We start from the raw sequence: 26,489 nt of genomic DNA, 5'->3' as shown, positions 1-26,489 counted from the left end.
GTTTGCAAGCTTACTGTTTAGAAAGAAAACTCCTCATTCAAACTGTTTTTATTTAAAACTAGAGGCAACTCCGTCTCTTCAGTGTGTGTTCCCATGACAGCCTTCTCATGCACATTGTTTTGAGTTCATTAGTGATAATTTATAGCATGGCAACTCCTGTATAACTAAGTGGCATTTCAAGCTTCTGTATTTCTGAACTTGGATAGCCTTGTCTCATGCCCCATTGTCAGGAGTGATGTCATGTGTTGCTCCAGCACTTTATACAAAGATGTAATATGGTGGGATGACCATCATACTTGCAAGTGCAAGCACTCCATGCCTTTTCAGATAGTTGGTACCCTTGACAGAAAGAGATCACACAGATGTGCAGTATATTCTTTTTGTACACCAGCTGTAAAAACACTCTGCAGAAACGTGGAGATGTGTAGCTTGTCTCTAGGAGTGCGATACCAGTGAGTGTTATATTTTCAATCTTGGGGCATTGGTATGAGGATGGGTCAGCCAGCTTTGTGCTTGATCAACTTGATTCCTAGCACAGCTTGTTTATATGCATATATGGTTTGTTGCAGCCATGCACGGTATTCTGGTTTCTCTCCAGCTCTGAATGCACATGGTTGAACGATGAAGTGTCCCAGTAATGAGGGTTATGCTCTAAAATCTGCAATTCAAAAGCAACTGTTGCTGTGGTTTGCATCCTTCACCTTTATTACAGAATTGTATTACTCAATCCTGCCACTCGACTTTATAGAAAACTATTAGGTTAGTTGTGAATTTGAAGACACGAAGCTTAAATCCAGTGCTGAGTTCCTCACACAGTTAACCCATGATATCTGGATCCCTATGTTAATACACTTAGCATGTTTTGCTGGCCAACACTTATTTGTCCTATGACCCTTGTTTTGCCACTGTTATGTATCTCTCTGTTTTTTAACTATATTTTGTTAGATAGCACAACCTAGCCAGTAGAGCAGTGGAACCACTGGCTGATAGTTGTGAATGTCTATGCATGTATGTGAGTTTGTATGTGTGTGAGCATGTTTGAGACGGGACATCATTGGACTCAAAGTGCCCCTGTTTACAGTGCTCTGACAGCCCTTTTCACACCAAGCACAGCTGGATAAAAATATCAGGCCTTATTGGCTGTGCCAATGCTTCATCATAATACAGAATGGCTACAAATATTACATTGATTGGTTTATTTAAAAGTTGCTTTCGGAATAGGTTTTAGAGAAATTCCAATTTGAAAAACTATTCAAATAATGTTTTATCATTCCTTTTTAGGTCTCGGCAACGAGAACTATTGTCGCCTAGTAAGCTAGCAAGGGACTACAGAGAGGTGGACGAGCCGACCAGGGTCTGTGGACGCGCACAAAGGCAGGCAGGCAGGCAGGCATGCGCCAGACACAGACAGACAGACAGACAGACAGACACACGCACGCACGCATGCATGCACACACACACACACACACACACACACACACACTCTCTCACACTCTCTCTCTCTGCCGCCCCCCCCCCCCCACTCACCGGGCTCTTTCCCTCCGCATCGGGTCAGTCACGGCAGAAGGCAGACTCGTGTCTTCTCCGGCGATCTTCAGCTGATGAGCACGCCCACGCTGCGTCGTGCGCGCCCACCACGCTGTATCGCGCCCGTTGATCCTCAACTTGTTTACAATAGCGATCGTTTCTTCCGCTAGCACTCCGTGGCATCTCAGACGCACAGCAGGTAGCATTAGCACCTCTTGTTTTAAAATGCGTTTGTTTATCTAGGACGGACGCGTTTACTGGTTGCTTGTTTTTAAGTGTTCTCATGATGGAATGGTTCCGTCATGAGCACACTTGCACTTGTGCTCATGAGTGAACCATTCCGTCATTAGCATGGAAGGTGTTAAAGCAGATGTTTGTAAATATTAATTCTGTTGAAAAAATAGAAGTGTGAACTGTCGAGGGAATATGAAAGTCATTGGAACGTCTCAATACCAAAAAAGAAACGGCGAGTGTGCATTAAGGCAAACCGAAGCCTGGACAGGGGATTTAGCAGGAAGGGAGCTACGCAGAGTGCGGGGAATGAGGAGATGTAGTTTGTAGGGTGAGGTGGACCACAGAAAAATAAATATGGAGTGCAGGGACACCCCGTCCACAACTCTCTCTGTCACATGAGGCGTACTGACAGGCCTAGAAAGAAATTAAGTGCACACGCTATTTTAGATGCGACGTGGACTGACTCTGACTCCCGCTGCGCAACTTCCTTTTATTATTCCCTGATGTCACCAAGGGCAAAACTAAACATGCACTGATGGCGGGGGTCTTCCACATGCACTACCTGTGCATTTGGTACCGTCGTCCGGGACGTGCTCCCAAATTTGGCACAAAAGTCGGCACTTGGGTTAACACGCGGGAAAAAAGATTAAACATTTTGAATAATCATATAGGTTTGTTTTTTTAAATAGATGTTTATTCATTTTCAGCAGGTTATACAATTGAGCTTTAACTGACATTTGTAGGTTACTACAGCACAGGTTACAGAAGCGGCTGTGGTGAAGTGTCTCACAGTAACTCAAAATAATATTTTTTAACCAGTATTGACAATTTATAACTTGGACGCAAAGCTTACTGTTTCTATCGGTAGAATTGCAGATAACTGAATATTTTCCTTCATCGACTGCCTTATATTCAGGAATAAGAACTGTTTACGTGCCGTCAGGTGTGGGCGAGCAAGTGTGAGGTCAGGGAGTGTCGGTGGAGGGGAGAGAGAACCCCATAGGCTGTGTGTGTGCCCACACAGCGCCTACACATCCATGTCCAGACAAGGGTTTGTAGAGTGTGAGGATATGCGGTATGTGTGGTGATTGCACTTCTACTTGTGGTGGTGCACAGGGCGAGGGAGCATTCTATGTTGAGACAATTGTGTGCAGCTTAGTTTCGATGGCAGTCAAATATTCTTGCCCTTGTCGGGGATTGATTTGTGAGGGTAGCCTAGATGCATCTAGTGAGTGTGACTCATGTTCTGCGACAAGTACTCTACGGAGGTCCTGGAGCCATAATTGGGTGCTGGGGCCTGCTCCGACTTCCAAGACATAGCTATTCTGCGCTTTGCCTGCACCAGTGCTAGGTCCAAGAATTTATTGAGAGTCTTGCGCGGTGCGTTGGCGTTCGTTATTCCCAGCAGAAAATGTGGTCCCTGGGTTGTTATCGGGGTGCCTGCTGCCTTTGTTAGTGTCCCAGCCACCTCATCCCAAAATGGTCTGCGACATGGACACGTCCACACTATGTGGGGAAATGGTGCCTCTGGAGCCAGACATATGTCGAGGTGGGATAAATGCGTGCAAGCCTGTATGGTGTTAATTATGTATGGTGGCGATAATTGAACTGTGTATACTTCAGCCTAGCATTTGGTGATACAACTCTGGGATGATTTATGCATTGTGTCCATTGTTTATCGGTAATATTAGTGGACAGTGCTGTGTCCCAATACTCGTACAATGGGACCAACAGGGGTGTCGGATCAGGCCTAGAAGAGTTGTAAATCGCTGTGATTGCACACCTACCCTGTCCATGTGTTAATACGGTTTGCAGAGGCTGGGAAGAGGTAGGTTTGTTACAAGTGTTACCCCATAAGTATAAGAAGTGCTTTGACAGGGTGGTGTAGAGCAGGAATATCTCCGGTGGTATCCCATAAAGGTCCACCAAACCGTGAAGTCCTGTAATTGCAAATCTGCAAACAGGTCTCCCCATATGTCCGGTCCCGCTGCCCTCTAGGCTTCGATTTCTGGGTGCCCATAGTAGGTGTAGGTTCCAGGAAGGACCTCCAACAGCAGATTGGGAGTGTACGGTGTAGACCACCCCTTGGGTAGCATGTATTTTAGCCAGCAGCATCTTGCTAGCATTAATAAATTGCCCTTTTTAGGTCTCGGCAACGAGAACTATTGTCGCCATGTAAGCTCCCAAGGGAGTACAGAGCGGTGCACGAGCCGACCAGGGTCTGTGGACGCGCACACACAAAGGCAGGCAGGCAAGCACACACCAGACTGACACAGACAGACACACGCACACACACACACACGCACACACACACACACACACACACACACACACACACACACACACACACCCTCCCTCCCTCTCTGCCCACTCCCTCTCTGCCGCCCCCCCCCCCTCTACCCCCACTCACCGGGCTCTTTCCCTCTGCAGCGGGTCAGTCACGGCAGCAAGCAGGCTCGGTGTCTTCTCCAGCGATCTTCAGCTGATGTGCATGCTCAGGCTGGGTCTCCTGCGCGCCCACCACGCTGTTTCGCGCCCGTTGATCCTCAGCTTGTGATTACTACTCCTTCTAACCCGGATTCTAAATTACTATTTCTTGGTTCTCTAACTCCACTCTGTTGATTCGTAACAAACTGATATTCAGCACATTTCACAGTCTCGCTTTTGCTTCTCATAAATACAATAAGATTATTTTAAGCAATGTCTACCCTTCTTTTGGTTCTGTGCCTATTATGCTTCGGACTATAGAGTTTTAGAAAGTGTGGTGGAAGATTCCATGATATCAGCAGCGTGCACAGTGCAGAGTGAGTGTGCAGAGTAGTGAGTGCAGAGTAGTGAGTGCAGAGTAGTGAGTGCAGAGTAGTGAGTGCAGAGTAGTGAGTGCAGAGTAGTGAGTGCAGAGTAGTGAGTGCAGAGTAGTGAGTGCAGAGTGCAGAGTAGTGAGTAGTGAGTAGTGAGTAGTGAGTGCAGAGTAGTGAGTAGTGAGTGCAGAGTGCAGAGTAGTGAGTAGTGAGTGCAGAGTGCAGAGTAGTGAGTAGTGAGTAGTAAGTGCAGAGTAGTGAGTAGTGAGTGCAGAGTAGTGAGTAGTGAGTGCAGAGTAGTGAGTAGTGAGTGCAGAGTAGTGAGTGCAGAGTGCAGAGTAGTGAGTGCAGAGTAGTGAGTAGTGAGTAGTGAGTGCAGAGTAGTGAGTGCAGAGTGCAGAGTAGTGAGTGCAGAGTGCAGAGTAGTGAGTGCAGAGTAGTGAGTGCAGAGTGCAGAGTAGTGAGTGCAGAGTGCAGTGCAGTGCAGTGCAGTGCAGGTGAGTGCAGTGCAGGTGAGTGCAGTGCAGGTGAGTGCAGTGCAGGTGAGTGCAGTGCAGTGCAGGTGAGTGCAGTGCAGGTGAGTGCAGTGCAGGTGAGTGCAGTGCAGGTGAGTGCAGTGCAGTGCAGTGCAGTGCAGGTGAGTGCAGTGCAGTGCAGGTGAGTGCAGTGCAGTGCAGGTGAGTGCAGTGCAGGTGAGTGCAGTGCAGGTGAGTGCAGTGCAGTGCAGGTGAGTGCAGTGCAGTGCAGGTGAGTGCAGTGCAGGTGAGTGCAGTGCAGTGGAGTGCAGGTGAGTGCAGTGCAGGTGAGTGCAGTGCAGTGGAGTGCAGGTGAGTGCAGTGCAGTGCAGGTGAGTGCAGTGCAGTGGCATGCAGGTGAGTGCAGTGCGGGTGAGTGCAGTGCAGGTGAGTGCAGTGCAGGTGAGTGCAGTGCACGTGAGTGCAGTGCAGTGCAGGTGAGTGCAGTGCAGTGGCATGCAGGTGAGTGCAGTGCAGGTGAGTGCAGTGCAGGTGAGTGCAGTGCAGGTGAGTGCAGTGCAGGTGAGTGCAGTGCAGTGCAGGTGAGTGCAGTGCAGGTGAGTGCAGTGCAGTGCAGGTGAGTGCAGTGCAGGTGAGTGCAGTGGCGTGCAGGTGAGTGCAGTGCAGGTGAGTGCAGTGCAGGTGAGTGCAGTGCAGTGCAGGTGAGTGCAGTGCAGTGCAGGTGAGTGCAGTGGAGTGCAGGTGAGTGCAGTGGCATGCAGGTGAGTGCAGTGCAGGTGAGTGCAGTGCAGGTGAGTGCAGTGCAGGTGAGTGCAGTGCAGGTCAATGCAGTGCAGGTGAGTGCAGTGCAGTGCAGTGGAGTGCAGTGCAGTTGAGTGCAGTGTAGGTGAGTGCAGTGCAGTGTAGGTGAGTGCAGTGCAGTGCAGTGTAGGTGAGTGCAGTGCAGGTGAGTGCAGGTGAGTGCAGTGGAGTGCAGTGCAGTGCAGTGCAGGTGAGTGCAGTGCAGGTGAGTGCAGTGCAGGTGAGTGCAGTGCAGTGCAGGTGAGTGCAGTGCAGTGCAGGTGAGTGCAGTGCAGTGCAGGTGAGTGCAGTGCAGGTGAGTGCAGTGCAGGTGAGTGCAGTGCAGTGCAGGTGAGTGCAGTGCAGGTGAGTGCAGTGCAGGTGAGTGCAGTGCAGGTGAGTGCAGTGCAGGTGAGTGCAGTGCAGTGCAGGTGAGTGCAGTGCAGGTGAGTGCAGTGCAGTGCAGGTGAGTGCAGTGCAGTGCAGGTGAGTGCAGTGCAGTGCAGGTGAGTGCAGTGCAGTGCAGGTGAGTGCAGTGCAGGTGAGTGCAGTGCAGTGCAGGTGAGTGCAGTGCAGTGCAGGTGAGTGCAGTGCAGGTGAGTGCAGTGCAGGTGAGTGCAGTGCAGGTGAGTGCAGTGCAGGTGAGTGCAGTGCAGTGCAGGTGAGTGCAGTGCAGTGCAGGTGAGTGCAGTGCAGGTGAGTGCAGTGCAGTGCAGGTGAGTGCAGTGCAGTGCAGGTGAGTGCAGTGCAGTGCAGGTGAGTGCAGTGCAGTGCAGGTGAGTGCAGTGCAGGTGAGTGCAGTGCAGGTGAGTGCAGTGGAGTGCAGTGCAGTGCAGTGCAGGTGAGTGCAGTGCAGGTGAGTGCAGTGCAGGTGAGTGCAGTGCAGTGCAGGTGAGTGCAGTGCAGGTGAGTGCAGTGCAGGTGAGTGCAGTGCAGGTGAGTGCAGTGCAGGTGAGTGCAGTGCAGGTGAGTGCAGTGCAGTGCAGGTGAGTGCAGTGCAGGTGAGTGCAGTGCAGGTGAGTGCAGTGCAGTGCAGGTGAGTGCAGTGCAGGTGAGTGCAGTGCAGTGCAGGTGAGTGCAGTGCAGGTGAGTGCAGTGCAGGTGAGTGCAGTGCAGGTGAGTGCAGTGCAGTGCAGGTGAGTGCAGTGCAGTGCAGGTGAGTGCAGTGCAGTGCAGGTGAGTGCAGTGCAGGTGAGTGCAGTGCAGGTGAGTGCAGTGCAGGTGAGTGCAGTGCAGGTGAGTGCAGTGCAGGTGAGTGCAGTGCAGGTGAGTGCAGTGCAGTGCAGGTGAGTACAGTGCACGTGAGTGCAGTGCAGTGCAGGTGAGTGCAGTGCAGGTGAGTGCAGTGCAGTGCAGGTGAGTGCAGTGCAGTGCAGGTGAGTGCAGTGCAGTGCAGGTGAGTGCAGTGCAGTGGAGTGCAGTGCAGGTGAGTGCAGTGCAGTGCAGGTGAGTGCAGTGTAGGTGAGTGCAGTGGAGTGCAGTGCAGGTGAGTACAGGTGAGTGCAGTGCTGGTGAGTGCAGTGCAGTGCAGGTGAGTACAGGTGAGTGCAGTGCTGGTGAGTGCAGTGCAGTGCAGGTGAGTGCAGTGCAGGTGAGTGCAGGTGAGTGCAGTGCAATGCAGGTGAGTGCAGTGCAGGTGAGTGGAGTGGAGTGCAGTGCAGTGGAGTGCAGGTGAGTGCAGTGCAGGTGAGTGCAGTGCAGGTGAGTGCAGTGCAGGTGAGTGCAGTGCGTGCAGTGCAGGTGAGTGCAGTGCAGGTGAGTGCAGTGCAGTGCAGGTGAGTGCAGTGCAGGTGAGTGCAGTGCAGTGCAGGTGAGTGCAGTGCAGGTGAGTGCAGTGCATGTGAGTGCAGTGCATGTGAGTGCAGTGCAGGTGAGTGCAGTGCAGTGCAGGTGAGTGCAGTGCAGGTGAGTGCAGTGCAGGTGAGTGCAGTGCAGATGAGTGCATTGCAGGTGAGTGCAGTGCAGTGCAGGTGAGTGCAGTGCAGGTGAGTGCAGTGCAGTGGAGTGCAGGTGAGTGCAGTGCAGTGGCATGCAGGTGAGTGCAGTGCAGGTGAGTGCAGTGCAGGTGAGTGCAGTGCAGGTGAGTGCAGTGCAGGTGAGTGCAGTGCAGGTGAGTGCAGGTGAGTGCAGTGCAGGTGAGTGCAGTGCAGTGCATGTGAATGCAGTGCAGGTGAGTGCAGGTGAGTGCAGTGCAGGTGAGTGCAGTGCAGGTGAGTGCAGTGCAGGTGAGTGCAGTGCAGGTGAGTGCAGTGCAGGTGAGTGCAGGTAAGTGCAGTGCAGTGCAGGTGAGTGCAGTGCAGGTGAGTGCAGTGCAGTGCAGGTGAGTGCAGTGCAGTGCAGGTGAGTGCAGTGCAGGTGAGTGCAGTGCAGGTGAGTGCAGTGCAGTGCAGGTGAGTGCAGTGCAGGTGAGTGCAGTGCAGTGCAGGTGAGTGCAGTGCAGTGCAGGTGAGTGCAGTTGAGTGTAGAGTGGTGTGTATTGACAATGTAAATGACAATGCCATTTATTTATGATTTAAAGAAAAAAAAAGAAATGTCATGAGCAATGCCAATAGCTCTACCTTTAATGATGCCGAGACCATTGCATTGTAAATGCTTGTTTTTAATGCGTCCCAGGAGACTGTGCTGCCTCTGTGCGTCCAAAAAGAGGATTTAAATAAAGTTGAGAGCACGATAAAGTCAATCTGCAGTTATTCATTTTACCCAATGAGTAGAGGCACAGAGCATAGCTTTTTCGGGTTACATAAAATGTCACAGTAACTCTTCTGTCTCCAGTGTTACAATGCAGTGCTTTGTTACAGTTTATTAACACAAGTATGCAACTTTGTTAAGGAGATTTATAGATGGTAGCCTGCACAGGGTCTCTTACAAGCCTGCCAGAATGACACCAGAGTCCACATCCTGGTCTGCCTGTAGCCAAGGCTCGTCTATGATTACAGGTGGTGACGGACGTTGTTCGGTTACTGCACATGTGTTCCAAATATACATGACACAGATCTTCAGTCGAGGCAAAAACGGGTTACAGTGAAAGAAATAAGCATGTTGGACTTCAGTTTACTAATCTCTTGAATTGATTTAGCGATCCATGAATATACAAAAAGTCAGAAGTCTTTTCAGCACAGAAATGGGCCTCGACTCATCTGTAGCATCCAACACTCTTTGAAGGTTACGCATCGTTGTCTTATGAAAATCTAAATTGTGACCAGTTTTCAATTTTCCATCTGTTCGAGGGCTAAGGACCTGTTTGAAATGTTATACGTGCAAAGCCTGTGTATCTTGATTCTCGCCAACAGGAATCCTTTCCTTTGGGTAGCAAGGTGTTTACTCTGTAGAGTGTTATGAGAATTTACTTGTGTGTAGATTTGCAACACTCACTGTTTCTATCAATTATTTCCTAGTTATGGATCCTATCTTGTGTGGAAGGAGCTTGGAGGCTTCAACAAAGATGCAGTTGTTCCTCTTGGACTTTATGCTGGACAGCTAGCCCTAAACTGGGCATGGACGCCGCTTTTCTTTGGTGCTCACAAAATAGGATGGGTAAGTGTGCATTTGACACCATTGCCCTGTTTGCATACTTTGGTTAAATTCTGTTAGCTTTGGTTTTCAAAGACCTATCCTTTGAACCCAGCCTCTCCAGTCATGTGTGCATACGTGTATCTACAAGTGTGTATTCTACAGTTTTGTTTTTATTATATAACACTAATGTAGGAGGCTGGTTTAGTATAGGGTGCACAGTATTTTCTAATCTAAAGGCGATGGAGGCCAACCCCCCTTCCTATGTTCTGGACGTATCATTCCCTCATCTCACTGCGACTGTGCATAATTGGTCCTCCTTTGCAAATCCCCCGTCCACCCACAATGAAGCGCCCTGGGAACAAGCTAGACCCAACCACCTTCACAGACATCGTAAGCTCGCACCGCCTAGAATGGACAACAGATTTAGAAGCAGCTGACTCTGCCTTCAGGGGTTGGGTTAATAAAGCATTCGAATGTTGCATTTCAGCAAAAATTAACCCTGTCAAACGCACTTTAACCCATGCATGGTATGATGAGTCTTTGACTGCAGAAAAGAAAAAATTTAAAATCTTAGAACAGGCTTGGAGAAGCTTATATGATCCCACAGTAAAAACTATTCACAGGAACGCAGTAAAAGCATGCCATAAATTGGTCCGGAAGACCAGGGCAATGATTTACGCTAACATGATTACCACGAATAGCAACCCTACTAAAACCATTTTTGGTTTCATGAAAGAAATGGTAAAACTCCCATCTGTTGCCAACAGCACCATATCTTCAAACATTCAATGCGAGACATTTCTACATTTTTTATCAGTAAAGTGGAACGAGTTCATAATACATTCTGTCCAGGGAAGGATGTTCCCGAACTCCGAGAAAACTCCTCTTGGGTCGCTACGCCTCATTCCCTTCAGGACCTACCACCCATGTCCCTAAAAGATACGGAGGCTCTGTTGGCCAAGGTAAAATCAGGCTCCCCTGATGACCCTGTTAAACCAGACCTATTCAGGAAAATCCGTGACTGCTCCCTGTTGGAGGGTTGGGAGCTGGTCAATAGGTCACTATCAGCCGCGGTGATTCCTAAGTCATGGAAACTTGCCAAAGTTATTCCTCTACTAAAAAAACCTAAGTTGGACACATCTCTACCAGAGATTTTCCGCCCTTTATCACTGCTCCCATACTTTGCCAAAATCATGGAGCCCTATCTCAACACTACTCTAACTCTGTATTTGGAAGCAAACTCGGTCTTAGACAGGTCACAAAACGGTTTCCGACATAAACATAGTACGGAATCTGCATTACTTGCTGTCACAGAGCAGCTACGGTCCGCTTTGGATGAAGGCAGAAGCTCAGCACTGATCTTATTAGACCTGAGCGCAGCCTTCGACACGGTCTCTCACAGGATTCTGTTACATCGGTTAGAGGAGATCGGGATCAAGGGTAAAGCACTGGAATGGCTTGCGTCCTTTCTGACTGATCTGTCGTTCCAGGTCTCTGCTCCTCCTTTCACTTCGAATGTCTATACTCTTGGCTGTGGTGTGCCACAGGGATCTGCTCTTCGCCCCCCTGTATTCAATATTTATGTTCATCCTCTGGCCCTTTTGGCAAAAGCTCTGAACATTGCCATGGTATTATTCGCCGATGATACCCAAGTGGTGTTCACATTTTCCAACCACTTCAAGCTGGACTAGGCAAAATTTCAAGACTATCTTTTGGTCATCTCGGATTGGATGATGGACAATTGCCTGCAAATAAATTCCACCAAGTCCGAGGTGCTTCCGGTGGGCAGGCACACCCACTCATGGGGCAACATATGGTGGCCGTAGGCTCTGGGGTCCCCCCCAACAGAAAACTGTGGGGAAGAATTTAGGAGTTCTGATGGACAGCACCCTCTCATTTGAAGGCCATGCCAAGTCAGTGGCTGGCACCTGTTTTGGCCTTCTATGTGTCCTGAAACCCATTCTGGGATTTTTTGACGCACCCACTCGGCAGATGATAATCCAATCCACCGTGAAGTCACGCCTAGATTATTGTAATGGGCTACTACTCTGGGTAAATAAAGCTGTGACCAAAAGACTTCAACGGGCCCAGCATGCGGCAGCCCTGATGCTCTTTGCATTACCTAAGCACTGCCATACTTCAGACCTTCTCCGCCGACTCCACTGGTTGATGATAGAACATAGGGTCAACTTCAAGACGCTATGTCTCTCATAGGATCTTGCATGGCATAGGCCCGTAAATCCTGAACGAATTGTGCTTGATGTATGATACAGCTCAAGCCCTGCGCTCAGCGGCCGTCCATCTGGCCTGTGTCCCGAGAGTGCGCAGGGCAAGAGCAGGAGGATGCTCTTTAAAGCTATGACATCTGCCCTCTGGAATTCTATTCCTCTTGTTGTTCACAGCACGCAGGATCATTGGGCTTTCAGGAAAATGATCAAGATGTGGCTTTTCTCCAATCTATAGTTTAATTCTCTTTCCTGTCTGCACCTGGTAGCCTAGTGCTGGGACGCCCCATTGCTGGGGCAGCAATGTGCTTTAAAAGAACAATTAACGTAACACAACATAACACTTAACTAAGTGTAGCACCTTTCACTAAACCAGACAACCCTTATGGTGATTTTAGTGGTCTTAGACAACCATAGAAAGAGCTCTACATGGTAGCTGTGTAGAGCAGCCTTCAGGCTTAGTCCAGAATGAGTGTTAAGCAGCATGTTTTACCAGATCTAATCATGTAGTGTAGGTTAAAGGAAAAAGAACCACACAGTGTATTCATAAAAATGTCTATACACGCTGGTGTATCTCCCACCCGGAGATATCAACACAAATACACACAATACTTCAATAATAAACAGGTAAGTAGGCACAATGGACAGTGGTCTCTGCGGGGAGACCAAGCCATATTCTAAGAAAGTGGAATGAGAACTGCAACCAAAGTCAGGACTTGTATGCGGAGGCTCGGGAGAGCTGGGGACCCAAGGAACCACCACGCGGCTGTGTGCAGAGTGGAAATAAAGCCACGTACACAATAGAAGTCAATGAGGAAGTTGCGGTTGCAGTTTTGAAGAAGAAGGACCCTTCCAAGTCGACGCTGGAGAAACCCACATGAAAGACAGAAGATTGGAGAGTCACTCCACCCATGGATACCCCAGGAACCACAATACCTACACCAGGGAAGCCGTGTGCATAGGTGCAAAGTGACGTCTGAAACCGCCGTAGACCACAATGGAAGACTTCATTGAAGATGCCGCTGGCGAAGGATGTGCAAGAGTCTGGTGGAATCCAAGGGTAGATTCTTGAAGAGGAGAACCTGTAAGCAGAGGGGACAGAGTCTATGCCACTCGGAGGACCTGGAGGCACGGAAGAGCAATGACCACCGATGACAGAAGATGCAGGAGTGATGACGGGGACCGTGTCGCTGCAGCTGTCAGGACACAGTGAAGCTGTGGAAGATCAGGAGCCATTCACGAGCTGTCCCACGTCAGAAGTTAAGAACCAGGGGGTCGGTGTCCGACAGCAGTACCAACAAGCCTTGGCAGTAGTAACAGATGTGGAAAACGATGGAGCAATGTTGGAACCAGCACGGTCCAAGGGACTCACTAAGTGCAGGAGAGTCGGAGCAGGCCTCGGGCAAGCAGGGGAGTCCACTGAAGCAAAAGAAGACCCTTGAGAGGACCCACAGGCGGATGGCACAAGAGTCGCAAGAGGACCTCGAGCAGCTCACTAAAGATAAAGGCCTGTGGAGAAGACCAAACAACCAGCTGGGTGGGCGCCATGATGGTAGATTAAGTGAAGCATACCATGTAGAGGAAATTCCTTTTTTTTGTTTTTGAGGCTTCCAATCCTTGATACAGTCTTGGTCCAGGTGACATCCAGCGAAGTCCAAGTGTCCAGATGGTCGAAGAGTGATGTGGTTTCAGTCTTGCCCCACAACTAATCTGAGACCCCACCCACTAGTACGCCTTTTTATACCCTAAGAAAGAGGTTCGGCCGACTCAGGGGTCCCTCCCAGAGGTGGGGCTGGACAGAGGGGAGGATACTCCTATTTCCTTTGTTCAGTTACGCGCCAGAGCGGGAGCCAAGGGCTCACAGAACTGGTTCTAACTAGAATATGCAAGAAGGGCACCAAACGTGCCCTTCAAAGTAGTCTGGTGGCGCTGGCAAGCGCTCCAGCTCAATACTCTAAGTCCTCTCTGAGAGGTGGTCACACTTCCCTGTGATAGGAAACCTATTGTTCTACCTTCGCTTTCTCAGCTCAGCAGCAGAAGGACAGAATTGTGTCTGGGGTCGGCAGCAGGGCTAGCTTGCTAGCAGATCTGGGAAGGATGTTACCAGGAGTGCTAGGGCTTCCCGCAGTAGCCCCCATTGCATGGAATCATACATCCAACACCGGTAAGGGCGTTGGGGTATAATTCCAACATGTTTGATACCAAACATGCCCAGATTCGGCACAGCCAATATATAGTTAGCTATAATGACGCATGGCCACTATAGGATGAAAATGGCTGACTGCACTTACAAAGCCTGGAGAATCGACTCCAGGGTTTGTAGGGGGCACCCTTACACATATAACATAACACCCTGCCTTCAGGATTGAAAGGCCTGCCTTAGGGGTGACTTATAGATTTTAAGTGAAATGACCTCAGATATAAGGAAGCTTATATCTGTCGTAAGTGGTGCTAGCACCAGCTTAGACAGGCTGCCAAGGCAGGCCTGTAGTCACATGTTCGAGTGGTTTCTCATGGGTGGCATAATACCCGCTGCAGCCCATGGCAGACCCCTGGTGTACTTATGCCCTGGGTACCTTAATACTGCATACTAGGGACTTACAAGGGGACACCAGTAGCCAATTGTGGTAATACCAAAGTACTTACCATGTCACATTTAGGGAGGAAGCACAGTGGCTGGGTCCTGGTTAGCAGGATCCCAGCTAGACTAGTCAAAAAAACATATTGACACCAGGAAAGAGTGGGGGTAACCATGAAAGCGGATCCTACTTTCCTACAACTAATTGATGTGTTCTAGTTGTTGTTAAAATTAAAACACAAAACTTGGGTAAGCGATCCAGCCTAACCAGGTTTTAATGAAAAAAAGAAAGCAGCAGAGCAAGTAATCAAAAGATAATTATCTTTTCATCTGAACAAAGCTCTCGCTAGAAAAGGATCAGTTGGAGCCTAATGTTAAAGTACATTTAAATTTAGTACAGTCTATGCAGATGACATGATCTCTGTTGGAGGGAGCGTGAGACGTCCTTGAGGAGAAGATATCATTCATGCATACAATTGAGTTTGTTATCCTCCTTAAATTACGCTTCTAGTTCCAGTATAGAAAACAAGGTTATGCTCTGTAGGAAAGTGCATGTGAACTACTGTGATAAAAACAGCTTCTGGGCCAAATACAGCCAGGAAACACGCAATCATAACTGAGGCTAAAGGACACATCAGATCAATTGGATATAATATCTATATTTGCTTTAAAAATTTATAGGTCCACACATTGATAAAAACAAAAAAAACATAGAAACTCACCAGTTCTAGTTAACTGAAGTAACTATAATTTGTCTCCTCGCCATGCACTGCTTATTATCACCTAACTATAACATCACTTTTTAATAATGCTGAGGTACGTAACAATATGATTGTCTTCGTTTATGATCACAATTATTTTGCCCTTCTAATATGAAGAAAAATGGATATGGTTTGTGCCAAAAACCTGTATGTAATAAAATAATGAATAGGTCTGATGTATTTTTAAAGATAAATGAGACCTGTTGTATTTGTAAACAATTCAGGATTCTGAATGTGTTTTAAATGTTATGCGCAAAACTCCCAGCAGCTAAATGTTATCCATTGTGTAATATTCATTAGCAATGGTCGTTAGATATACAAATTAGGGCTGAGCAAAATTTCAGTTACACTGGCCTAATTTGCATAATTTCATTAATTTCCATTGGTGTTTTTGTTCAAATAACACCATTATTCTATGTTGTGTAGTTATTGTTGCATTTGCTGGAAAACTATAGTGTAGGAATGATACAAACAACCAGAACATGATCGACCATTTTTTGTGTCACTTTTTTGGGCGCTATATTTATAGCACTAAATTTTATTTTGTGTACACATTTGTCCGAAGAGCGCATTTCATGTTAAAATGTAGCTCTAAATGACAATTTTGTATTTTGTGTAACTACGTATATAATTTTCCTGAAATTTCACTTAATTATGCTAAAGCAAATTGCATGAGTTTCGCACATTCATAATAACACACCACTGCCTCGTTTTCTTAACTTCCCCAGAATTTTGTTTCAAAAGAATAAACAGTAAATCAGACCATTAATCTTAAGTAAAAGTAAAGGTAAATGCAGGTACAAAGCAAACATGCATTCCTGAAATCCGCAATGCATTCCATTGGCAGTTTAACCCTTAGCAGAAAGACAGCATGTGGTGGAAGAATATATGAACAGAAGATTTTGCCTTACTGCCCTTTTCCACTTTACAATATAATTTATTTTTCAATTTCTTATTTATTATTCCTCTTTAGAAGGAATATTTTTCTTTGATTTGTTTTTTTTTATGGTGGTGGCAATGGAAGTTTGTTCATTAGCACTTTGGGACTCGGCCCCTCCAATTTGCAGACTGTTAAAATTAACTGCCTCAGTCGTACCAGCAATGTTAAAAGTATCCAACTGCCTTACCCTCTTTCCAAGCATGGTCATGCTGACCGGGGTTGACAGTAGAAGCACTCTGCATATCTGGCTTACCTTTTCACAATCTTTAGATCCCATAGTAAAGATGCTGCCACAGTGGTGATGGATAGCCCGATGGAATTTGGTCTCCAGAGGACGCTACACACAGAAGCCCTGCATGATGCAATCAGCCTCTCACATCCCTTGTTGGTGGTAGAACTCTCTTTACGGCGGTGCATGTTTTATTCAAGACACTTTTCATGACCAGTGACTGTGTACTAATATAGATGATGTGTGAATCTATGTCGGGGACTTTAATATGTTATATGCACAAGACCAAACTCCCAAGACTGCTCTATCCTATGCTCCTCTCATAGAATTTCCACCTACCTCCCCTGAGCTGGTTACTACAGTGCTCAAAAGAGTGAAATCTTGTTCCCCCCCTTATGATCCCTGCCCTCCTGGGATACTCAAGACTCCACCAGAAGTGATTGCCACCAATCTCTCATCCATCTTTAATTCTTTGTTTTCATCCGGAGGCTCATCCATCTTTAATTCTTTGTTTTCATCCGGAGGCTTCCCACCAGCTTGAAAAAAAGCCTCCACCATTAATAAAGAAACCCAATCCGAATCCAGCAGACCCAAACAATCACCGTCCCATATGCCGCCTTCCCCTCCCTGCCAAAATTGATGAAAAAATACTGAACACATATGTATCTCAATTCATCCATGAGAACCAGCTCCTGGACCCTACTCAGTTTGGGTTCAGGCCAAGGCAAAGCACAGAGCCAGCCCTCATCAAAGCCACTGAGGAAATAAGGGCCTCTGTAGACAAGAGTAGCTCTGTGGCCCTTGTCCTCCTCAACCTATCAGCAGCCTTTGATACGGTTGACCATAAAAACTTAATCAATCATACGGCTGAATTAGGAGTAAAATGCAAGGCTTTCTCTCAAACAGGATCAGTCACTGGCCTTGGGCTGCTGTGGGTCCTCTTCTTTTACATTACAATGCGGGGTCCCTCAGGCATCCTCGCTTAGTCTCACACTTTATAATATATATATGTGTCCTTTTTATCTTCTTTGCTCAAAAGATATAACTTCGCACTTGCTTCCTACACGGATGACACTCTATTGGTAGTGTGGCCTTCAGTAATGGCCCGATAGTGCCCATGCACTTCCAGGACTGTATGAGAGCAGTCAGTTTCTGGATGAACAGTGACTGTTTAAAGCTCAGCTCAGGGAAAACGGAGGTGGAATTATTTGGTAACCTATCCCCTGCCTGGTCTCCTTTCTGATTTCCAAATGAGATTGGCTCCTTTCCCACCCCTGTAATAAAAGCTAAGAACCTCAATTTTTATGTTGACAATAAGTTAAAGTATGGAGCGCAGATTGAATTTTTTTTTACTATACATTCCTATCAACTCTTTAATTAAGGTGATCACTGCGTTTGTTCTTTCAAAGATAGACTATTGTAATGGCCTGTACTTGAATCTTCTGGAACAACACATCAACAGGATCCAAACATTACAAAATGCTGCTGCCAGATTAGTGTTAGGACTACCTAAATTCCATGCTATATCTCCTGGAATCCGGAAGGTTTACTTGCTTCCTGTGTGAAGTTGTGTAAAATGTAAAGCTCTTTGTGTTGCTCATGAAGCTCTGCACAACACAGGTCCTGAACTTCTGAGAAACATTTTCCAGTGGTACAATCCCAACAGACCCATGTGCTCTCTGGGATCTAATACTCTTATAATCCCCAGAGTCAGGAAGCCAAGCTAGGGTGGAGGAAGTTTTGTTACTGGCGCTACAAAACTCTGGAATAGTCTGCCATCTCATATCAGGGCCACCCCTTCCTTGCTTCGGTTCAGGAAAGAACTTAAAACATGGCTTTTTAATTTCTTAGATTTTTGCTCAATAATGAGAGCGTTCTGGTTTTAAGCTCCGGTTCAGCTAGCACCAAGACACTATTTGTGTGCTGTATAAATTGCAGTAACATAACATAACATGAAGCTTTTAAAATGGTTTTCTATGCTACATGAAACAAGAACATGTTCATACAATTGTGTCCAGATAAATACAGCAAACCTAAATTGCGCCATAATCCCATGTGGCTAAGTATTGTTTTTTACCATGAAAGATATCAGACCCTTTGAATAACAATACATTTTAGAGAATAAGGAGCAGCAATTGTATTTTCAGTGATTTGTTTTTTAGAAATGTCTCTTTATGCATTGTCTCCCTCATTTTTTTTGTGGACTGATGACGTCGCTTTTTCGGTTGAGCCTGCCAGCAGCAAGCATGCACTGCTTGCTCTGCGTTGCATGCTGTATTCGGGTATGTTGTTGAAGCGTCTTCCACTCTCCGCCCATATTTGTCATTGGCGTTGTGTCATTGTCCTTCTTAAATGGTGGCTTCTGATTCGTAAATGGGCTTTTTAGTCCCGCCTTGGTACCGCCTTGTCTCAATTTGTTACGGCCCATATTGACTGGAACTTTTACTTGGCTGGTTACACGCCCTGCTTTATCTAGGGGGTGAGCACTATTTTTACTAGGGGGTGAGCACTATTTTTTAGCATGCGCTGCTCTGCCATAAGAGGCCGTTTGGAATCTATACGATTCCAGCGTGCACGCTGGGGGACAAACGAGACAGAAGATGTGCACGTGGGGATTGGATGCTTTACTGGCAGCGGGACTCTTTTTTTCGCCGCCAGTAAAGCCAGTCCCAGCGTGCACATCTTCTGTCCGCCCTGCATTCACGTCCATTCAGGGCTAGAGAATCCCTGAGTGGCAAACTGGCACACATTTGTCAGCAGTCTGAAGTCTGAAGTTGCGCCCATCTTGGGCACAGTTCTTGGATGCAGGAAGGCATAGATCAGAGGAAGGAAATAAAACATTAACTCGCCAGACGGGAATCTGGCCACTGCTTCCTAGAGAGAAGTTTCCTGACTTTGCAAGCGGCAAACCTCTTTCTTTCTCCACCCCTACTTCAAGGCACTACCGAGTGTTTTTTTCAAGTTATGTAAAATGTGCCATGGGTCAAAACGGGGACTTTGGATGTGTTTTGGTTTAGGCCACCTGTAATTCTACTTAAAGGGCACAGCATAAACACTGGATTGTGGGTATAGTAAATAATATTGTGCCCTGTTGCCAATGCCCATCATGGCTGCAGATGCCCAGTGTCTATGATAGAGCGCAGGGTCACCTGCTTAACATACTCACCTGGGCTCATATATCTATATATTAATCAGGTAAACCAACACACTTTATTCAATTGGGGTGTTTTTACCATTTGGATTTTTATACCAATTATTTTACCAATCCAAGTCACCGATACCTAAAGTCCTAAGGATCAAGGGAGTTAGAGAGAAATAGATAGCAATAATAACATTTAGCATTCCATAAATAACCACAAACTCGGGAAAGGTTTAAAATCTTAAAGTAAAAATCTTTGAAAATTTATAAACCTAAAAACTCAAATTAATTTCTTATTATGTTTAAGACTAATTCAGATTTAAAAACAAACATTTGCAATAACTTGGAGAGAAATTGTCATTAAGCATTTGACCAGAGGGTGGGTAAGAGAAAAGGGAAAAACAGTTCAATGACAAACCCACACTTAATAGTTACCTATTCCGTTGTGATGACCAACCCTGGTCATAGGCTGAGACAAAGAAATTAGATCCCAAAGTACAGGTGCCAGCAGAAAAGAACAGGTGCAAGCCAGAATCAGAACCAGGACAGGATATGGACCAATTTGGATCCGGACAGGACCACCACAGTTTAAGACTCGCACCAGAGTTAAAGTTCAAAACGCCAGCGTTATAAACCGTCTCTGCAGCTAACAGTCGAACCCCGATTGGGTCATCGATCTCCTTCCCAATAACCCCGATTGGATTATCGAATCTTCTGACAGAGTGCTCCGCCAGCAACTCTGCTCTCGATCACCTATTGAGTGCGTTGGGTCAGTGACAGGTCAGCTATTCGGACAAGTCGGACAATCTAGCTAGCTAAGCCTACCCTAGTTATACTATTTTTCAGGTCAGTGTACCACCCCCAAATGTTTCAAATGTGTGAATCCCACAATTTTATTGGACAAGAACGAGGAGTAGCCATCACACCATATTTTTTTAGCGGTAACTTGTCAATCATGTATTCATGACATCCCCTCCCATAACTTTATCAACCCATGTTCTTTTGATTCCTCCCGGTAATGAAATGTATCAAATGTTTTATTTTAATAAACAATTTTATCAATTCAGATTTCTCTGTCAAGGCAAGAAGTTCATTCTTCTCAGCCTTCCATATCCGTCTTTGCCATGATTCAAGAATACAGCTTCTGTAACTTCAGGACTTGTCGTGCAGTCGCAGTTTCTCCAAAGATGGAGTTCAGCAAAGCATTTAGGCCCATTCAGTTTATGATGTAAAAATAGAAAAGAACAGTTTTAGAGACCCAGAATAAATGAATGCATTGTATACCAATTCTTTCTACTCTACCCCCATTATTTTATTTATACTATTGCGTTAGAGATTATGCAAAACAGACAGCTTAGCAAGGCAGCGGTGCAAGCTTCTTGCACGTTAGGACACATAACGGCCATCTTAGTTCTATTGCGCAGAAGCAGAAATTTCCCTCCAAGCATATCACGTGGGCAGTAGAAAATCCCGCGTAGCAGCAGCCATTTTAGTGCAAGCGGATTATTGTTAGCAAAAGCACATTGACAAGCTTCCCCTAGATACCTATTATGTCGTGTAATGCAATATTAATAAGACAGAAACATGTTAATTAGTACATTGTTATTACGAGAAGGTTGAGTACGAGCAAGTCACTTTACGTGTAAAACCTTGCTCCATCATCTATGTAAAGAAATATGTTATCCGTTCTCACTCTCAAACCAAGAGACTTCTTTTTTCGGTTCCATTTTTAAATGGTGCGAATATAACGAAAAGGGAGGCAGCAGGTTTTCAGAGGAACACAGGCCTCTTGTGTCAGAACACACCTGCCATTTTCTCTTACGGCCACTGGATTGCTCTCCTGCATCTTTTCCAGAAAGGTGATAGGGTGCTGGCTGAGCTGCGGTGAGTGTACGAATGCTTTGACCTCAGATTGATTGATTATTTAGGTATTGTTTATTTATTTTGCAGTAGAACACAACCTAAAGGTATGAGCGTTTTACATGAGCACCAGGTACATTACGGAAGTACACTTGTTTTTTTTGTGGGGGGCTTTTTTTAGGCAGGGGGAGAATAAGTGATTTGCCCAGAATCACAGGATGTTGAGCCGATGCAGAGACTCAAACTCGGTCCCTGGCCGTTTGAGGCAGGAGCACTTTCACTGTAAACATGACGCGATTCCGATAGTGACGCGCGCCTCAGCATCGTCTTACACCTTTCAGGACAAATCGGGTGAGTGTGAAACAGAAGAACTGGTTTAGCACCTAATAAGAGGTGCAGTTGTCTTCAGGGCTTTAATCGGGTTAAAAGTAGGTGATTGGAGAGAAGGGGTGTGTAGGGTGTCTTTAAAAGGGGCGTGGCCTAAGAAATGTAACTAGGAATCTACATAACTAAGGGTCTGGCTTGAAACAGGTACACTAAAACTTCCCACAGTGTGCACCGGACCAGTATTGTGGTGCCTCGAAGGCAGCTTTCGCATCCAACAATAACGCACAGTAATGGATGTGCAACAAGCCAGAACTATTGGCGTTACCAATGCTTGCTAGCAGTGTCAGATAAACGAGTTCCACCGTGATTTTGTTGTAATTAATTATAATTGAAAATGTCCCTGCACACACCACCGTCCTCCTCAGCCTGTCAGATATGCCATGTTTCCTCCACAACCCTCCCTTTGCATCTCACACCTTCTCTCTCTCTCTGTCTTCAGCAACCTCATTTCACCCCCCTTGCATGCGCTTCCTTGCATCTCCTCCACCCACAAACACTGCACCCACTCACCTGAAAGCAATGCATGTTGTTTTACTTTTCCCTGTAAATATTTCGACAGTTGTGTTCCTCTTTCAAAAACAGAATCACATCACGGTCTTGGGCTTGATAGATGTTTGGCGGTATAGTTCGCCTGAGGCAAGGGATTTTTCGTTCTATTCCCACGTGCACCGCTCGTACTTGCGCATTGATTACCTCTTTGTCTCCCACGCTATGGTGCACGACGTACTGGCGGCAACTATGTCTGATATATCCCTGTCCGACCACGCTCATGTTGACTTACTCCTGCAGGACCCGGCCGCTGGCCCCCCACACACCTCGAGGTGGCGCCTGCCGCCGAGTGTCCTGCGGGACCCGGCTGATGTGGAAAGCATACGCGCCGCCATTGACTCTTATTTGGCGAGCAATGATATCCCTGAGACACCCTTCCCAGTGGTGTGGGACGCCTTCAAGGCCACAATTAGAGGCCACATCACCTCCCTCTCGATTGCGTGAGGGCGCGAGGTTCGGCGGTTGGAAGATAGCCTGTCTGCAGATATTAAAGCAGCGGAAAAGCGTGATCAGACCCGTACCTCAATCGCAACTCGGCGGCAGCTTGCGAACCTTAGGGGGCAACTGCGAGTCTTGCGCACTAATAAGGCGGAAAGGTCACTTCTCACCCAGAAACTGTGTTATTATGAAGGAGGGGACAAAGTAGGCACACTATAGGCAAGGCACCTGCGGGCACGGGCAGCGAAGGCTCTCATAGCTAATCTCAAACTTTCAGACGGCTCGCGAGTTACTTCGGAACGGGCCAAAAGTGAAGCTTTCAGGGCCTACTATGCCACGCTCTACGCGGCGGAACCACTGCCCTCAGCTCTTATCAAAGATGCATTGAACCAATGTACTTGGACCCTGCTACATCCTCACCATGCGCAGAACCTCGAGGGGCCTCTAACTGCGGAGGAGGCGTTGGCAGCCCTTAAAGACCTTCCCCTTGGAAGAACTCCGGGTCCGGATGGCTTGCCGTTGTCTTTCTACCGCATGTTTCAGGCGCAGCTCATACCCCACCTTCTGCAGTTATATAATTCTTTCTCGGACACCGATGGCCCGTCGTCAGCTATGGGCATGGCGGAAATAGCGCTCATACCCAAATCTGGGAAGGACCCCGCACTATGCGCTTCCTACCGCCCCATAGCGCTCTTGATTACCGATCTTAAAATCTACACGAAAATCCTAGCTAAGCGGCTGGACCCCTTTATGCCTGGTTTGGTGGAACCGGATCAGGTTGGCTTCATCCGCAATCGCCAAGGGGCAGACAATGTGCGCAGGATTGCACACTTGGTGGGGAAGGTGCACGCCTGGAATGTGCCGGCTTGCCTTTTATCGCTTGGCGCGGAAAAGGCGTTCGACCGGGTGGATTGGACTTTCCTTCGGGCAGTGCTGCAGAAGATCGGATTAGGCTAGAATATGATCTCCCGGATCATGGCGCCATATAAATCTGCACAGTCCAGATTCCGGGTCAATGGACAACTCACTGAACCATTCCAAATTCACAGGGGTACCCGGCAGGGATGACCTCTGTTCCCTCTGCTTTTTGCCCTCGTGGTAGAACCCCTGGCAGAGATGATTAGGCAGCGGACGGACATACACGGCATCACCATGGGGGGTCGACAGAACAAGGTGGCGCTCTTTGCGGACGACCTCATCCTTACGCTTTCCCGACCGCACATATCCCTCCTGGCCCTGCACTCACTCTTGCAAACCTTTGAACGGGCTTTGGGACTCAAGATTAACCATGCTAAATCTTGGCCCCTCAACCTTACCATTCCTAAAGAAGAGATCCCCACCTTGGAGAGGCTCGCGCCATACCAATGGGCCCCTGATCATATCCAGCACTTAGGTCTTAAGTTGACTCCCTCCCTAGACACATGGACCCAAATCAACTGCCGTGCCTGTCGGAGGACATTGTTGGAGGACTTGGGTAGATGGAAGCCTTTGACGATGTCATGGCTGGGCAGGCTTCACGCCATCAAGATGTCGATCCTCTCCAAAATATTGTACTTATTTCAGTGTATGCCCACCCCGATCCCATACCATCAAATACAGGGCTTACAGCGTGATCTAATCACCTTCATCTGGGTTGGACGCAAGCCAAGATTCTCTCACAAGATTCTGATGATGGCGCGGGATAGAGGGGGACTAGCCTTTCCCAACCTTTTAGACTACTATTGGGCCTCTCATCTCCGTTTTGCATCGGAGTGGACGACAACTGAGAGCGAAAAAATCTGGCTCCACATGGACAGGATGGTCACTGGCCGTACCATCTGGGACCTCACGTGGCTCCACCGGACGGCACGCTCCAGGAGTGCCTACCTGGCGGTACCCACCAAAACGGTGTTGGGTATCTGGGACAAAGTAGCGGTGCGCAGAGGCCTCACAACCTTTCCCTCTCCCCATACGCCTATAGCAAGCAAACCCCTATTCCCCCCGGCGTGCCGCTCTCAGGCTTTTGACAGATGGACTCGGGGGGTGGGGGGGGACCTCTTCGATGGGGGAGTACTCAAATCCTTTGAGCAGTGTAGAAAGGAATTTAATCTTCCACAGGGAACGGAGTTACAATATGCGCAATTGGGACATTGGGTTACCTCGGTTGAGATGCAGGAGGCAGCAACTCACCCATTCACTCCCTTCGAGCGGCTGGTCCGCTGATTTGATGAGTCCAAGGGCCTTATCTCTCGCACCTATCAGATCCTACAGCACCCTCCCTTGGTACCTGCCCATCCGTACCAACGCAAGTGGCAGCAGGCGTCTGACGAGGAAATTTCGACCACGCAGTGGGGCCGTCTATGGCGGGACATACCCAGAGTTTTTCGCAGTATCCCGCAAAGGGAAAGCGCATATAAAATCATGACACAATGGTATTAAACACCGGATCGCTTGCACAAGATGTTCCCTGCTTCCTCCCCCAAGTGCTGGAGGTGTTTGGCTGCGACTGGCAATTTCATACACATATGGTGGTCCTGCCCACTCTTGACTCTATTCCGGAAAGAGGATCTAAGTGACATCAACGGGTCCTTGGTTTCCCCCTGCCTGATTCTATCAATACGATCCTGCTGGGCATTAAACTGGTCACTTTAAAGGCTGTCACTTGGAAAGATTGGACTATAGCAATGCACATGCTTGGGGCAGCCAAGCAACTCCTTGCGCAGTTTTGGAAAAAATCGGAGTCGCCCCCTATTGCCGCTTGGTATGTGCGCTTATGGCATGTCATAACTGTGGAGCTTTTTACAGCACGAATGCAAGCCCGCGACACGCATGTCACCGCAGTTTGGCAGCCCATAGTCAAATATCTGTGTAAGGTGGAAAAATTATTATTTTTTTTTTTTTTTTTGGTGTAAGATGTTTATTGCACTTTTCATCACATAAAGAAAAACGTACATTGTATTCGCCTACAACCGCGTGGGGCCGGCTACAGGTGCCCACCTCAGAGAAAATTGGTGGTAGTTATACACATCCCATCAGCCGACATCCAGCGGACCGGCGGCGTGTTATCTGATAGTCCACAGATTGACGTCAGTGCTTCACTCGCTCACAATTCGTCAGTATTCTTACAGTTTCACATTTTCTGTATAACGGAATTTAAACATAACAATATACTACCCAACTTGTAATTCTCCTCTTACTACAAACACTCTGCATCACAGCATCCTCCCTCCTCAGTACCAATATTATACAATCTTTCACTCCACGTCCCCACCCTCAGATGTATACATTACTCGGTGTCTGCTTCTGATTCTGACGTACCATGTTCTAGTAAATAGGCACGCAGGTACCCCCAATAGTCTTTTGGCCTAGATCTGACTGGCAACTCCTCCTCGTATGTGTTGAGCGTGTCTCGACAATAGACCATATCCTCAATCCAGTGCTTTACCTCCGGGGCTCTCTTGCTGTTCCAGTGGAGAGACACCCTTCTCTTGGCTAGCAGAAGTGCCACAGCGCAGAATTTTCGTTTCAAGGCTCTAAGCTGCGGGACAATACCTAACAGACAGACTTTAGCCTCACACTGCATGGAAACTCCGAGCATTTCATTCAAAATGTGCATGACCTGTTCCCAGTATCCCGCCACTTTGCGACAGTGCCATGCTAGATGCATGAAGTCCGCATCCTCTTGTTTACACCTGCAACATTGTGAATCTTCCCTCAAGCCATATTTATACAGTCGCTGAGGCGTATGGTACACCTGGTGTAAATACTTATAATGAATGATTTTCAAGTTACCGTTTGGTGTCAACATGCCAGTAAGCATGCAGGAGGAATCCCATTCTTCGTCGGTTAGAGGTTCTAACAGCCCCGCGCTCCATTTGTCCCTGGCCTTGTGTGTAGTGCCCCCCACCGCCTCCTGTATACTTGCATATAGTTTGGATACTAGGTGAGATGCTGTGGGCGTAGTGAGGAGCAGTCGTAGGGGTTCAAGTGCTTTCGGCTCTACAGGGTGTGTAGGGTAGTGTTCCTGGAGTGCCCTCTGTAGCCTGTAGTAGTTAAATCTGAAAAGTGGGGAC

At 47.5% G+C, this 26,489-nt stretch overlaps 1 protein-coding gene across 1 annotated transcript in view; it reads left to right on the top strand.

Moving 5' to 3' along the window:
• TSPO (translocator protein) overlaps positions 1-26,489 on the top strand; it is a 93,190-nt gene that overhangs the window by 51,130 nt on the left and 15,571 nt on the right. Inside the window, exon 3 of the mRNA XM_078654030.1 lies at positions 9,214-9,352. Coding sequence (XP_078510156.1) covers positions 9,214-9,352 — 139 coding nt within the window. The remainder of the gene's footprint in view (positions 1-9,213; positions 9,353-26,489) is intronic.

This window comes from Lissotriton helveticus, chromosome 1_1 (genome assembly GCF_964261635.1).
Source record: "Lissotriton helveticus chromosome 1_1, aLisHel1.1, whole genome shotgun sequence".
NCBI lineage: Eukaryota > Metazoa > Chordata > Amphibia > Caudata > Salamandridae > Lissotriton > Lissotriton helveticus.
The sequence above is the reverse complement of the archived record's forward strand: the minus strand, read 5'-3'. Positions and strand labels throughout refer to the sequence as shown.